The 15343-nt window shown below is 43.2% G+C and overlaps 1 protein-coding gene across 8 annotated transcripts in view; it reads right to left on the bottom strand.

Moving 5' to 3' along the window:
• Window positions 1-15343, bottom strand: part of STK11 (serine/threonine kinase 11) — a 608695-nt gene that overhangs the window by 549205 nt on the left and 44147 nt on the right. For all 8 annotated transcript variants that reach the window (XR_014175894.1, XM_081959551.1, XM_081959548.1 and 5 more), the window contains one exon: window positions 4218-4301. Coding sequence is in view for 7 of the 8 variants with exons in the window: in XM_081959551.1 (XP_081815677.1) it covers window positions 4218-4301 (84 nt within the window). In the remaining variant the exon portion in view is untranslated. The remainder of the gene's footprint in view (window positions 1-4217; window positions 4302-15343) is intronic.

Raw genomic sequence — 15343 nt, 5'->3', positions numbered from 1 at the left:
TTTACTGGACCCGTGCCCCTCCTGGCTTGTACTGGCATCCTGGGAGGTTACACGTGACTGGCTCCTGGGCCTAGTGAACGCTTCGTTGGGTGAGGGGTCTCTTCCGGCCGCCTTGAAAGAGGAGGTGGTGAGACCCTTGCTCAAGAAGCCTTCCCTGGACCCTACGGAGCTGGCCAATTATCGTCCTGTCTCCAACCTTCCCTTTTTGGCGAAGGTTGTAGAGAGTGTGGTGGCTTATCAGTTTCCACGACATCTGGAGGAAAATGATTATCTAGACCCGCGCCAGTCCGGCTTCCGCCCTGGGCACAGCACGGAGACGGCCTTGGTCGCGTTGGTGGATGATCTCTGGAGGGCCAGAGATAGGGGTTGTTCCTCTATCCTGGTCCTATTAGACCTCTCGGCGGCTTTTGATACCATTGACCATGGTATCCTGTTGCACCGACTGGAGGGGTTGGGGGTTCGGGGCACCGTTTTGCGGTGGTTCGGCTCCTACCTTTCCGGCCGGACGCAACGTGTGTTGGCAGGGGAGCAGTGGTCGACCCTAAGCCCCCTTACTTGTGGGGTGCCACAGGGGTCGGTCCTCTCGCCACTCCTGTTCAACACATATATGAAGCCGCTGGGTGAGATCATTCGTGGTTTCGGGGTGGGATATCATCTGTACGCTGATGACACTCAGCTGTACATTTCCACCCCGAACCACCCCAACGAGGCCGTCGAAGTGATGTCCTGGTGTGTGGAAGCCGTACGGGTCTGGATGGATGACAACCGACTCAAGCTCAACCCCTCCAAGACGGAGTGGCTGTGGGTTCCGGCCCCCCGGTTCAACCAGTTACTTCCATCTCTGGCCATCGGGGGCGTACAACTGGCCCCCGTGGAGCGGGCGCGCAATTTGGGCGTCCTCCTGGATGCCTGGCTGTCCATGTGACAGCCGTGGCAAGGGGGGCGTTCCACCAGGTCCGCCTGGTGCGCCAATTGCGCCCCCTATTGGACCGGGATGCCTTACGCACAGTCACTCATGCGCTGGTGATGTCTCGCCTTGACTACTGCAACGCTCTCTACATGGGGCTTCCCTTGAAATGCACTCGGAGACTACAGTTGGTCCAGAATGCGGCCGCGCGGGTGATTATGGGGAGTACAAGGTACTCCCATGTGACACCTCTCCTGCGCGAGCTGGACTGGCTTCCTGTGGTCTACCGGGTGCGTTTCAAGGTTTTGATAACGATCTTTAAAGCGCTCCATGGCACAGGACCTAGCTACTTGCGGGATCGTATCCTGCCCCATACATCCCTGCGACCAATTCGCTCACACAGAGAGGGACTTCTCCAGGTGCCGTCCACCAGACAGTGTCGGGGGGCGGCGCCTAGGAGCAGAGCCTTCTCTGTGGCGGGCCCAGCCCTGTGGAATGACCTCCTCCCGGATATCAGAACTACCTCTGACCTCCGCTCCTTCCGTGTAAAGCTCAAGACCCACCTTTTCCAAATAGCTGGCCTGGCTCAACCATAGTTTGATCATATCGCTCCTGACGGGTTTTTAATCTTGTAATTTTAATTAGGGGATTTTAAATTGCAATCTTAATTTTATTTCCATTTATCTGTCTACCTCCTCCACGTATACGTCTATGTTTATGTGTATGTATTGTCTATATTTGTATTTTATGTGTTTTTATTGTACGCCGCCCCGAGTCCTTCTGGAGAGGGTGCGGCTAATCAAATAAAATTTTATTATTATTATTATTATTTTAACTGGAGTCATTGTGATTGACACAAGGGACTTTCTGAATGCAAAGGAAAGACTCGACTTTGTAAATGGATTATGGACGCTCTCCAAATAGCCCAGGCCAACGGAAGGGAACTACAGGCATCTTGAACATATGTAAAGATTGTGTGTGTGGGGGGGGGGGGGGGTGTTTAAGAGAAGAAGCATGTATGGGAATTCTAATCCAAATATATGGAAGGTGGCTGGTTAGAGGAAACCAAGATCAACAGTGCTAAGACTTAACATTATGCAGGTAGTCCTCGACTTACAACCATTAGTGACCAAAGCTACGGCATTGAAAAAAGTGATTCATGACAATTTTTCACATGTGTTTAACTGTTGCAGCCTCCTCATGGTCACGTGATCAAAATTTGGATGTTTGGCAACTGGTTCGTATTTATGACGGGTGCAATGTGATGTAAACGCTTTTTGACCTTCGGCAAAGTCAATGAGAAAGTCAGATTCACTTAACAACTGTGTTACTAACTGAACAACTGCAGTGATTCACTTAACCGCTGCGGCAAGAAAGGTTGTAAAATGGGGCAAGACCCACTTAACAACTTAGCAAGAGAAACTATGAGCTCGGTTGTGCATGTAAATGGAGGACTGCCTTTAATTATAATTTGTCCTTGGCTATAAAAGTTGGTAAAGGAACAGACTTTGCATTTCTTTATCTATGTTTTAGAGACAAAGCAATTTAAGGTCTCGGCTGGGGCCGGGGGAGAGAAGAAATGTCATGCTATCAGCAAATTAGAGGTTATACCCTCTCCTCATTTAGCGATCAGTTACAGGAACTGTTGCAGGAACTGGATATGTCTGGTTTAATGAAAAGGACTAGGGGAGACATGATAGCAGTCTTCCAATATTTGAGGGGCTATGACAGAGAAGAGGGGGTCAACCTATTCTCCAAGGCACCAGAGGGCAGGACAAGAAGCAACGGATGGAAACTAATCAGGGAGAGAAGCAACCTGGAACTGAGGAGAAACGTCCTGACAGTTAGAACAATTAATCAGTGGAACAGAAGTTGCCTCCAGAAGTTGTGACTGCTCCAACACTGGAAGTTTTAAAGAAGATGTTGGACAACCATTTGTCTGAAGTGGTGTAGGGTTTCCTGCCTAAGGAGGGGGTTGGACCAGAAGACCTCCAAGGTCCCTTCCAACTCTGTTATTCTATTCTATGTTTGATCAGATCATGTCCTGTTCCAATGATTTGATGGCCAAGTGAAACGGCTGCTAAGTGAAGACACAATACAGAGACGGAGATGCCGCGAAGATCAACTGGTCCCTATCTCTTATTTCCTACAGTACCTTGCATCTGACCCGTTATTTTCCTTTTATTTGACCCCTAACAGGATAGAGAGATTGCTTAAAGAAGCTGCCACTCCCTGGGCCGATTTTCTGCACAGCACAAGGCTTCCCTAAAGCGGAATGGGACAACCCGCCATGGCCAGCTTGCCACCAATTCGCCATGGCCAACTTCCAATGGTCAACTTGCTGCGTGGCAACTCAACGTCGGCAACTTGTCATGGAGCCACTTGCTGCGGGACAATTCAACAATTCAATGTCAAGATTTAAAATAATTTTAAGAATATTTTTATTTTTGCCATTCCTTCATTTGGTCCCTCCTTTGGCATCCTTTCTTTAAGGATTCGGTTCCACTCTTCCTTCGATATTAGTGCAACTCTTGTCCCATGGCAAATTGTCCTACGTTAAGTTGGTCCCGCGCTGAGTCAGCCGTGTCGAATTGCGCACAGCAAGTTAGCTGCGACAAGTTGGGCGCAGTGAGTTGGCGATGGCGAGTTGGCGGTGGTGTACGGTTGACCCATGCCAATCACAAGTTTAGAAACTCAGTTTCATGACTTTAATTAGTCGATTTGAACCCTCCTACGATGACCAGATCTCATTTTTTTTTTCACATTGAAGGCTTTTGCTGTCAGGCACACGAAATTTGGTTGCAAATGTGAGTACAGGTAGGAACAAAATAATAATAATAAGTTCATTATCGTTATCTTGGCCACATTTGTAGCTTTTTGCAGCATCCTGCGGTCATGTGACCGCATTTAGCTCTAGTTTCTCTGAAAACCGGAAGTTGCTTCCGCTTTGAGGCTGAAGTCCACCCAAAGATGCCGAGGTTGGGAAACATGGCCTTAGATGTGCTCTAATGTAGTTTTTAGATTTGGAGATGGTCCATCATCTGCTTTGCATGCAGAAGGTTGGGGTCTGGCTCTGGACATTTGCCAATAAGAGGATCTTAGATAGCAGAGGTGAGGAGAATCCCTGCCATCACTCATAAACAACACTGGATGACGGACGCCTGTCTGTATAGAAGGCATCTCACTGTGGAAAGATGAAACATCATTAGAAACCAGAGAAGGGACATGTGGAAAGAAGGAAGAAGGAAAAACCAGGGAATTCCAGAACTTCGTAGGGAGAATTCAGCAGGGGAGCCCAAAGGAAGGATATATTTTTTGCTTCTCTTCATTGTACAACACATCAACTAGCTGGATCACATTTTTGTGCCGCAACCGCCGTAGGAGTTGTATTTCCCTAGAAGGGGGGAAAAAAAGAGAGAGGAAAATGTATTGGCAAAGAGACAAGCCCAGCGGCAAAAATACAGTAAAGTTCCTCTCTAGGAACGAAATTATGTTATGTTGAATTTCTTATTGCACAGAGAAACATATATAGGTAGTCCTTGACTTACAACCATTCATTTAGTGACTATCCAAATCACTAAACAAATGGTTTGAAGTCAAGGAATATATGTATGTGCATATGTATATACATATTATATATATATAATATATATATATATCAAATCCCAGTAAGGGTATGGCTAGCTGATGAGAGCTAATTAGCTCGAAATAGATCTATACTAGTCTCCCTTTATTTATTTATCAGTACAAATAAAACACACACACACACACACACACACACACACACACACACACACACATATATATATATATATATATGCAGGTCTTGGCGTATTCGGGTCTTTTCCCGTGTAAGATTGAGAGTATCTTGGCGATGTTTTGACGAGGTCCCATTCGCCCTCTTCAGGCTGGTGCCTTCGGCTTCGTGCTTGTGCGAGCAAAGCGTGATCGGAGCTGCCGTCTTTCTATAAATATTGGTGGGTGTGTGTGGAGTGCTGGCTCTGTTGCTGCAAGCAGATTGGTTGGCTGTGTTGTTACATCTTGATTAGTTGATGGAGTTGATGTATGCAGATTAGTCGGCTGTTTCGTAACATCCTGTGTGGCTGAGGTACTAGCTATGTGCCCATTAGTCTTTTGTGTTATTGGGCAGGATGTTACAAAACAGCCGACTAATCTGCATACATCACATAATATTCTAATTTTCTAAGATTGTGGATTTGGGGTTTTCATGAGCTGTAAGCCATAATCATCACAATTATGACAAATCACGGCTTGAACTATCTTGCTTTGCATGTAATGAGTCTTATCTCATACATTAGTTTCACCTTTTAAGTTGCATTATTGAAATAAATGAACTTTTGCACAATATTGTAATTTTTCGAGTTTCACCTGTATATATCTATATCTATATCTATCTATCTAAAAGCCAAGTACCACTCACTCATCACGAAATCTCCAGAACCATAAAGCCTACAAACTTGAAATTTGGCATGGATGTTCCTCTTGGCTTCTAGGTGCTCGGTAACAAAGGATTTTCGAAACGACCATCAGATATGTATGTATGTATGTATGTATGTATGTGTCTATCTATATCTATCTATCTATCTATCTATCTATCTATCATCTATCTATCTATCTATCTATCTATCATCTATCTATCTATCTATCATCTATCTATCTATCAATCAATCTATCTATCATCTATCTATCTATCTTCATTTATCTATCTATCTATCTATCTATCTATCTATCATCTATCTATCTATCATCTATCTATCATCATCTATCTATCATCTATCTATCATCTATCAATCTATCAATCTATCTATCTATCTATCATCTATCTATCTATCTTCATTTATCTATCTATCTATCTATCTATCTATCTATCTATCTATCTATCTATCTATCATCTATCTATCTATCTATCTATCTATCTATCTATCATCATCTATCTATCATCTATCTATCATCTATCTATCTATCTATCTATCTATCTATCTATCTATCATCTATCTCTATCTATCTATCTATCTTCATTTATCTATCTATCTATCATCTATCTATCTATCTATCTATCTATCTATCTATCTATCATCTATCTATCTATCAATCTATCTATCATCTATCTATCTATCTATCTTCATTTATCTATCTATCTATCTATCTATCATCATCTATCTATCATCTATCTATCATCTATCAATCTATCTATCTATCTATCATCTATCTATCTATCTATCTATATTTATCTATCTATCTATCTATCATCTATCTATCTATCTATCTATCTATCTATCTATCTATCTATCTATCTATCATCTATCTATCTATCATCATCTATCTATCATCTATCAATCTATCAATCAATCTATCTATCTATCTATCATCTATCTATCTATCTATCTATCTATCTATCTATCTATCTATCTATCTTCATTTATCTATCTATCTATCTATCTATCTATCTATCTATCTATCTATCTATCTATCATCTATCATGCATCGATGCTAAGGAATTAGACATTCTACTCCCCCTCTCCAGCTGAAAGGAACTCTGTTCCAACTGCCAGTTGCCTTAGATGGGCATGGCCAGCGCGTGACTGTGGGCTGGCCCGACCACATGGTTTCATAGTGAAGCACAAGTATCTAGCTAGTGTGTGTATGTATGTATGCATGTGTATATGTTTCTTCGTAGAATAAGCATTGAAAAAAGTGACTTATGACGGTCCTTGCAGTGACTATTGCAGCATCCCCACAGTCACGTGATGAAAACTGCACAGAAGTCTGTACAAAACTGCACTCTAGAGCAGGGGTGTCCAAACTTGGCAACTTTAAGACTTGTGGACTTCAACTCCCAGAATTCCCCAGCCAGCTGAAGTCCACAAGTCTTAAAGTTGCCAAGTTTGGACACCCCTGCTCTAGAGAAACATATTCAGGTAGCCCTCAGTTTACAACCATTCATTTAATAACCATTGAAAATTAAAACATAACTAGAAAAAAAGTGACTTATTACCGGTTCTCACATTTACGACTGTTTCAGCATCCTTGTGGCCATACTTTGCCTCCCTGGACGTGGAAAACCTGGGTCTCTTTCCAGAATTAATGCTGCAGGACTGCCAATGCAAATGACTGCAGCCAGTCCTCGACTTACAACCATCCATTTAGTGACCATTCAAAGTGATCATGGCACTGGAAAAATAATACTTAGGGTCTGTTTTTCACGCTTACAACCATTGCCCATGGTCACATGATAAAAATTCAGATGTTGTACTTCTGAGCATCCCGAAGTCATGCGATGGCCATGGATGACCTTCCCAGTCGGCTTCTGACGAGCGAAGTCAGTGGACTGGATTCACTTAATGACCACATAACTCATTAGTAGTTCACTTTACAATTGTGCAAAAAAAAAAAAAAAAAAAAAAAAAGGTTATAAAATTAGATGTGCCAGACTTAATAACCACCTTGATTAGCAACAGAAATTCTGGCCTCGGTTGTGGCCATAAGTCGAGGACTCCTTGCAGTTTGCCACGGTTTTGCTGTTGGAACACCAACGTGCGGTCTGCCTATCAAATACGGACCTCAAAGACCTTGCAGCCAGAAAAGCAGGCCCGTTTCCGAATCTCCGGGAGGCCCCGTTTTCGTCCTTCCAGAGCCTTCCACGTGGGCCCTGCACTTACCTGGCATCCAAAACAGGCCACGTGGAGCCACTCCTGGGAGGGGAGGGGTGGGCAGGGCCAGCCAGTCCTTGCAACTACCGGTTCGGCGAACCAGATGTAAAATTAGCCTGCGATCTGAATCGGTTGAATCTCACCCCTGCCGCATCCCTACCCTCCGAATACCTCCCCCAGAACAACCAGTTTCTACACACTTTTCTTTCATACTTTCACACTTTTCTGTCAATTTTATAGACAGAAACAAACAAAAAAAGATGGAAGAATGGAAAAATGTGGGGAAGAATGCCACAGAAAAGGAACCTCACTTTAAAGCAACCAACATTATTTGCTGTCTGACTGCAGTCACAGGTTCCCAAGGACATTTTGCAGATGATAGCTCTGCTTTTAATCCCATTGTACAGTCATTATCAAAGACAGAGGAAAGGGTCTAATCTCTTAGCCCCGAAGCCATCTGCTTAGGGCAGGGGTGTTCAAACTTGGCAACTTTAAGACTTGTGGACCCCAACTCCTAGAATTCTGGGAGTTGAAGTCCACAAGTCTTAAAGTTGCCAAGTTTGGACACCCCTGGCTTAGGGACAACTCCACCAACAGGAATGTCAGCAGCCAGAGGTGCTTTTTCCAAAAGGCAACTAGACTTGGTTTGTTTGTTTGTTTTTTTAAACGTTTTACTTCAAACAGTTCAAACTGAAGAAGCTTCTTGGGTGAGAAGCAAAACGTTATAAAAAAAAGTTTTCCAAAATGAAACGTTTTAAAAAACAAGGAAGTCCACTTGCCTTTTGGGACAATCATGAGCTGGGTTATAATTGAAACTCTCCATAGACATCAGCAACCATATTTAGTCCAGATATGAGCAAAATTCTTTGCTGAACCTGGACTGAAGGAATCTAGATTTTCACATAGTATTTAATCGAACAGGAAGTTTGCTGAGTGACTTTGTCATATGTGTATCTAATCTCACTTGATAAGCAGAAAATGTTTTTACAGTGCAGGAAGCAGAGGGCTGTGTATGAACTTCTAAGAAGAGAGACAATATAAAAAAAACACCATCAAATGAAATATTCATTCTCTTTTGTTGTTACTCTCATACCATAAATAGTTTAGAAGCAGCGAACTACATACGATTAGCTAATTCTATTTTAGCTGGTCGATTATTCATTCTCTTTTCTGTCTCTGTCACTTCAATCCTCCGGTTGGCCCTGGCTGAGTCCCCAAATTCTAATCCAGCAGAGTTGTGAAGCAATCACACGTTCAAATATTTGAATGGACAGATTAGCATGGCTGAAGAAGCACTTTCAGATTTGAGCCCCATGGCTTATCCACGGGGTTCATGGAACCGGCTTTGGCAAACTGCAATGTTTCAGATGAGCTGATCCTTACTTGGGTGTTATGGAGGTAACACCACCTCATTCACAAAATGACAGAGTTGAAAGAGGCTCTTTAGATCACAGAGGAAAGTTGGACCATAAGGAAGGCAAAGCGTCAAAGAATGGAGGCCTTTGAACTCTGGTGCTGGAGGAGACTCCTGTGAGTCTCTTGGACTGCAAGGCCATCCAACTGGTCAGTCCTAGAGGAGATCAACCCTGACTGCTCTTTAGAAGGCCAGATCCTGAAGAGGAAACTCAAAGACTTTGGCCACTTAATGAGAAGGAAGGACTCACTGGAGAAGAGCCTCATGCTGGGAAAGATGGAGGGCAAAAGAAGAAGAAGGGGACAACAGAGAATGAGGGGGCTGGATGGAGTCACCAAAGCAGTCGGCATGAGCTGAAATGGACTCCAGAGGATGGTAGAGGACAGGAAGGCCTGGAGAAATGTTGTCCATGGGGTTGCAATGGGTCAAATACAACTTTGCAACTAACAACAAGGTCACAGAGACTAACCTCCTCCTCTGTGCAGGAATCCTAGACTGTCTAGCCTTTGTAGAGCCAATCAAATGAAGGAGACATCTTGATTGTTACCGTAGTTTCGCTGCTGAACTGCTCTTACTGTAGGAACTTTTTTTAAACAGAAATCTCCCTTCCAGTAGCTTAAATCTATTATTTGGGGGTCCCCCCTCCCATTCCGTAACAATGGAGGTCGTCACTTACTTCTCTATGACTATATGACCTGGCGTGAAATTCATTTCAATTCATTTCTTGATCCCATTTCTATTGCTCCCAACCTTCCCTTTTGTCTTGATTATCTTGTGAGCATTTCAGCATTTTCACTGAGAAGCTGCTATTCTTTTCCTTATGATTATGATTTCAAACATATCTAACTGAGCCTTTGTTGTTGTTGTTGGCATCGCCTGCCACCTCAGTACATTCCAAACTTGCTGTGACAGCCTGCATTCAGCCGTGGCTTCTGCTGACTGTCCATGCAGACTCCCAAATAAATGGTTTGGGTTAGGTAACTGATAAAAGAAGCTGAGATTAGGAATTATTCGAGTTTTTTTTTAAAGAAAAAGCTTCATCGATGGTGGAGCTAAGAGACTGGCATTGTGGTAGATCTTAACATCGCCGGAAAGCAAGTCTGGTCTGAAGTGGTGACATTTTGATGGATGAGGTGCAATGGCTTTCAAAACCTAAGGCGGATCGAGATAAGGGTGGTTATTGAAAAACTGCTATCGTATTTAGTAAAGGATAAGGGTGACTGATGGACCTAAACCGAATTATTTTTTATTTACTTTAAAAGATGTGCATGGCTACCCTTCTTGAAACAACTCTGGGAAGCTCGCAGCAATCAAACTCTAAAGAAGAATTGGTTGTATATTGCTGAAGCTTTAGTGTGGGTTCAAAACAGACCTGGAAAAATTTGCTAAAGGGAGATATTTGGAGGGAGACCCAGAGGGAGGCTTACTAAAAACCGGATGAGCTGTGGGACAAGATCCTATTTATTATTATTTTTTAATTTAGTGTATGGCATACCATCATGGACTATATATATATATATATATATATATATATATATATATATATATATATATATATATATATATATATATATATATATATATATATATATATATATATATATATATATATATATATATATATATATATATATATATATATAAAAAAATCTAGATTAGTAGAATGCAATAAAATATTAATGTTAAAAAAGATCTGTGATTAAATACTAATGTCTAGGCCTGTGATGGCAAACCTATGACACGCGTGCCAGAGGTGGCACGCAGAGGCCTCTCTCTGGGCACGCACGCAGTCACCAGCTGCTCTTCTGGTTTCCGGTGAACATGGTTTCCAGCTGGTCCTTGCGGGCACCAGAGCACCAGAAAATGGCTTGAAAACAACCTGAAAAATGCCCCCAAAGCCCAAAAAACCCCAGGCTATTTTCACGGCCATTTCCAGGCTGTTTTTGGTCTGAAAACCAGCCTAAAAAACAGCCTCCGAAACGGCCAAAAAAAACGGCACACATGCACCAGCCAGTTGGTCTTCAGATTTTTGGTGCTCCCATGCTCAAACATGCTCATGCATTCCAGTTTGGCCCCTCAATGCCGAAAAGGTTTGCTATCACTGGTCTAGGCCATCTAACCATTGAAGCACAGCATCACTTATATTTTAAAAAATATAACTGGACGGGTGTATGCCTTCAGCCTTTAGCTGGCCACCATGTGATCTAGTTTGATGTGGGACCCTGCAATCACACCGAGGGGAGGATACTATGTGTCAGATCTGTAGTTATGTTTTTTTAGGATCTTTGGCCTGCCACACTTTTTATTAATTTCCTATGCTGTTTCATTAGTGTAGTAGTTGGGAGGGGGGAATAGAAAGGAGTAGATTTGTGGAATGTATTGTTGTCATTCTTTTATAGAAGCCAAGGTCATCTTTTGTCTCCGCACCTCGACACCTGAACGGAAGCAGAGGGGTGTAGATGCCAGCGTGGAAGATGATGATCGGAACATGTGATGGATTTGTGGGTGTGGGGATAAGATCATGAACTTTCAACTGGGTGGAATTCCAAGAAGAAAATCAGTGTTGGAATTCCATAGACGTGCTAACTTGCCTGTATGAATAAATTGGAACCTTAAGGATGATTCTGCCTTGGACAATGAATTATTTCATACATGGTATTTAGAACGCTAACACTATGCCCCATTTATACACAAAGTCCTGGTAGACACCATATGAGGTGCAAGTCCAATTCAGGATTGTTCATTGGGGAGGTGACAGGATTCTAGCTTTTCTCTGTGACAGACACTCAAGTAGAGAAGGACAACTGTCACGTCACCCCTAGTCCTTCCCTTCATTAGACTTGACATCGCTAGCTCCCTCAGTTGATCATCGTAAGGTTTAACTCCAGACCTCTGGTCACCTTTGTTGCTCTTCTCTGCAATCTTTCGATGGTCTCAGCGCCCTTTTTGTATTGCGTGGCCAAACGGGATGCAGTCTTTCAAAGTGTGGCCTTAACAGTGCAGTATAAAGTGGCACACGCACTTCACGTGACACATGATCCCTCTGTGGACAACAACCTAGCACTACCTCTGGGAGTTGCGGGTGCCCCGTCACTGGAGGTTTTCAGGGAGAGACTGGACAGCCATTTGTCAGGAATGGTATAAGGCAGGGGGTGTCAAACTCAAGTCCCACGGATTGGATCCAGACTGCGATGTGGTCGGAACCAGCCCGTGGGGCCGTCCTGGTCTACCCAGTGCAAAGAGGAAACATGCCAGCAGTTTGGGGAATGACGTCAAGCTGGCCACGCCCATCCAGTTGGTCATGCTATGCCCCCCCCCCGAGATCAACCACAGCTGATGCAGCCCTCAATTAAATTGATTTTGACACCCCTAGTATAAAGTCTCCTGCTTGTCCCTTTCCAACACTGTTATTCTAAGTCCGTGATGGCGAATCTATGGCACGGGTGCAAGAGGTGGCACGCAGAGCCCTCTCTGCGGGCACACGCGCCATTGCCCCAGGTCAGATCTCCAGGGCGTTTCTTTTGTGAGCTTCTGTTTCCCTGCAAATAAATGAAACAGAAGCTCCCGAAAGAAAAAGATCTTAGCTCTTGCCGCGCTGACAGTGTTGAGATGCCCCCCTTCCTGCCGGCCAGCTGGTCCTCGAGCCTCTGCTGTGCCTACAGGCATGTCTGCACACGCGTATGTCTGTGCATGTGCACGTCTGTGTGTGCGCACACACCTTTCAGTTTGGGCATGCATGCGCGTGCAGTTTGGGCACTCGGTGTCTAAAAGGTTCACCATCACTGTTCTATTTTGGTGGTTCTCAACCTGTGGTCCGCGAACCCCATCACAGGGGGTCTGTGAAGGCTGGAAGAAATCTTATGATTTAAATCTTGAATTAAGTCTTGGTGGTTGTTGGCCATGGTCTGTGGCCAAAAAAGGTATTTAAGTGGGGTCCGTGGTGAAGAAAAGGTTAAGAACCACTGTTCTATTTAATGCAGAAGATTCTTCGGGAATTTGAAGATGCCAAACGATAAAGCATGCCATCAGCGAAAACAGAGAGAGGGCACCAGTATATCTCTGGCTTTTTTCTAAAATAGGAAGGAGATCATCTATCTATCTATCATCTATCTATCTATCTATCTATCTATCTATCTATCTATCTATCTATCTATCCATCCATATCTATCTATCCATATCTATCTATCATCATCTATCATCTATCATCTATTATCTATCTATCTATCTATCTATCTATCTATCTATCTATCTATCATCTATCTATCTATCATCTATCTATCTATCTATCTATCTATCTATCTATCTATCTATCTATCTATCTATCTATCCATCCATATCTATCTATCCATATCTATCTATCCATATCTATCTATCATCATCTATCATCTATCATCTATTATCTATCTATCTATCTATCTATCTATCTATCTATCTATCATCTATCATCATCTACTATCATCTATCTATCTATCTATCTATCTATCTATCTATCTATCTATCATCTATCTATCTATCTATCATCTATCTATCTAAATGGCTCTGTGTGTGTGTGTGTGTGTGTGTGTGTTCCAGCATAACTCTGGAACACCTTGAGTAGTTTCAACCAAACTTAGTGCACAGATTACTTACTGTATTTTTCGGAGTATAAGGCGCACCAAGATTTTGAAGAGGCAAATTAAAAAAAAAGCTTTTGCACTCTGCAGACCTCCCACAAACGGCCTGTTTTTTGTCAAAAAAAAAAGGGCATGCACAGTCTTTAGGAGGCTTTCTAGAGGAGGCCCCGGGAGGGGGACGACGACAAAAACAAGCAAAAAGCAACCCGTTTTTTGTGAAAATGGGCCTGTTTTTTGTCAAAAAAAAAAGGGCCTGCATAGCCTTTAAGAGGCTTATAGAGTGCTCCTTGGGGCTGGAGGAGGGCAAAAATGGCCTGTTTTCGCTCATTTCTGCCCTCCCCAGCCCCCAGGAGCACTCTGGAAGCCCCCTAAAGGCTACGCACGGCCATTTTTGCAAAGGGGGCAGTACGTCAGGATGCCAAAAATGCTGTATTCAGTGTGTAAAATGCACCCAGATTTTCAGCCTCTGTTTTGAGGGGGAAAGGTGTGTCTTATACTCCGAAAAATACAGTACCCTCTGGAAATAAATACTGTGGGGGTAAGATACCCCTAACACCCCTGGGGGCGTTGTTCTGTTAAGATGCAGCCTGTAGTGCTGGGTTATCAGCTAGTGCTTGATATTTAGAAACAGAACTGTGCATGTAAGCATTAAAGCAACATTACAGCTATCACGTATGCAGTATATATAGTTACAGAAACCTCACTCTACGGTATTCAATAAGGGAGAAAAATAAATAAAACTGGCAAGGCAGTTTAAAAAAAACCTGAGCTGTTGCCTTCTCAGTATGCAAGGGGGGGGGGGGGGAGGCACCAATAAGCAATGCAGAGCTAGCCTGGAGAAAATGAAACTGGGTGATAGCATTGGCTTTGATGTGCTTTCTTAGTAAAAGGAAAAGGGGAGGAATCCAAAATAGGTGTTTTTGCACTGTTTTTTATCAAATTCCACAGATTTACGAGAAGCCGCAGTCCTACTTGTTTTTTTAATGACAACTGGAGAAATCTGAGCTATCTTGTATACCAGGGGTGTCCAAACTTGGGAACTTTTAAGACTTGTGGACTTCAACTCCCAGAATTCCCCAGCCACAAGTCTTAAAGTTCCCAAGTTTGGACACCCCTGTTGTATACTCTTCCTTTGTGACCTGTCCATCTTTCAGCTTCCAATATGTGTTAACTTCAGAGTTCGATTAAACCAGCATTTCCAAATTGTAGCAGCTTTAAGATAGGTGGACTTCTGGGGGATTCTGGGAGCTGAAGTCCACCTATCTTAAAGTTGGCAGGGTTGGGAAACACTGTACTAAAACCTATTGGCTTCTCCAACATATACCATATTTTTTGGACTATAAGACGCACCAGTATATAAGATGCACCAAGATTCCGAAGAGGTAAGTAAGAAAAAAAAGTTTTTGCCCACCCCGGCCCCCAATGTACCGTATTTTTCAGAGTATAAGACACACTTACCCCCCCCCCAAAGAGCGTGGAAATGTTGGTGTGACTTATACACTGAATACAGCCATTTTTTGGCCTCCCTAAACCCCACCCCCCGCATCTCATTTTTGTGAAAAATGGGCCATTTTTTTACAAAAACAGGGGCATTTTTGCCTTCCCCCAGCCCTTGGCGACTTTCAAGAAGAGACTGGACTGCCATTGGTCAGAAATGGTGTATGGTCTCCTGCTTGAGCAGCGGGGTTGGATTAGATGACCTCTAAGGTCCCTTCCAACTCTGTTAATCTGTAATCTG

The sequence above is a fragment of the Natrix helvetica genome, assembly GCF_964273705.1.
Source record: "Natrix helvetica genome assembly, chromosome: 1".
NCBI lineage: Eukaryota > Metazoa > Chordata > Lepidosauria > Squamata > Natricidae > Natrix > Natrix helvetica.
This window is presented reverse-complemented; position numbering and strand designations above follow the sequence as displayed.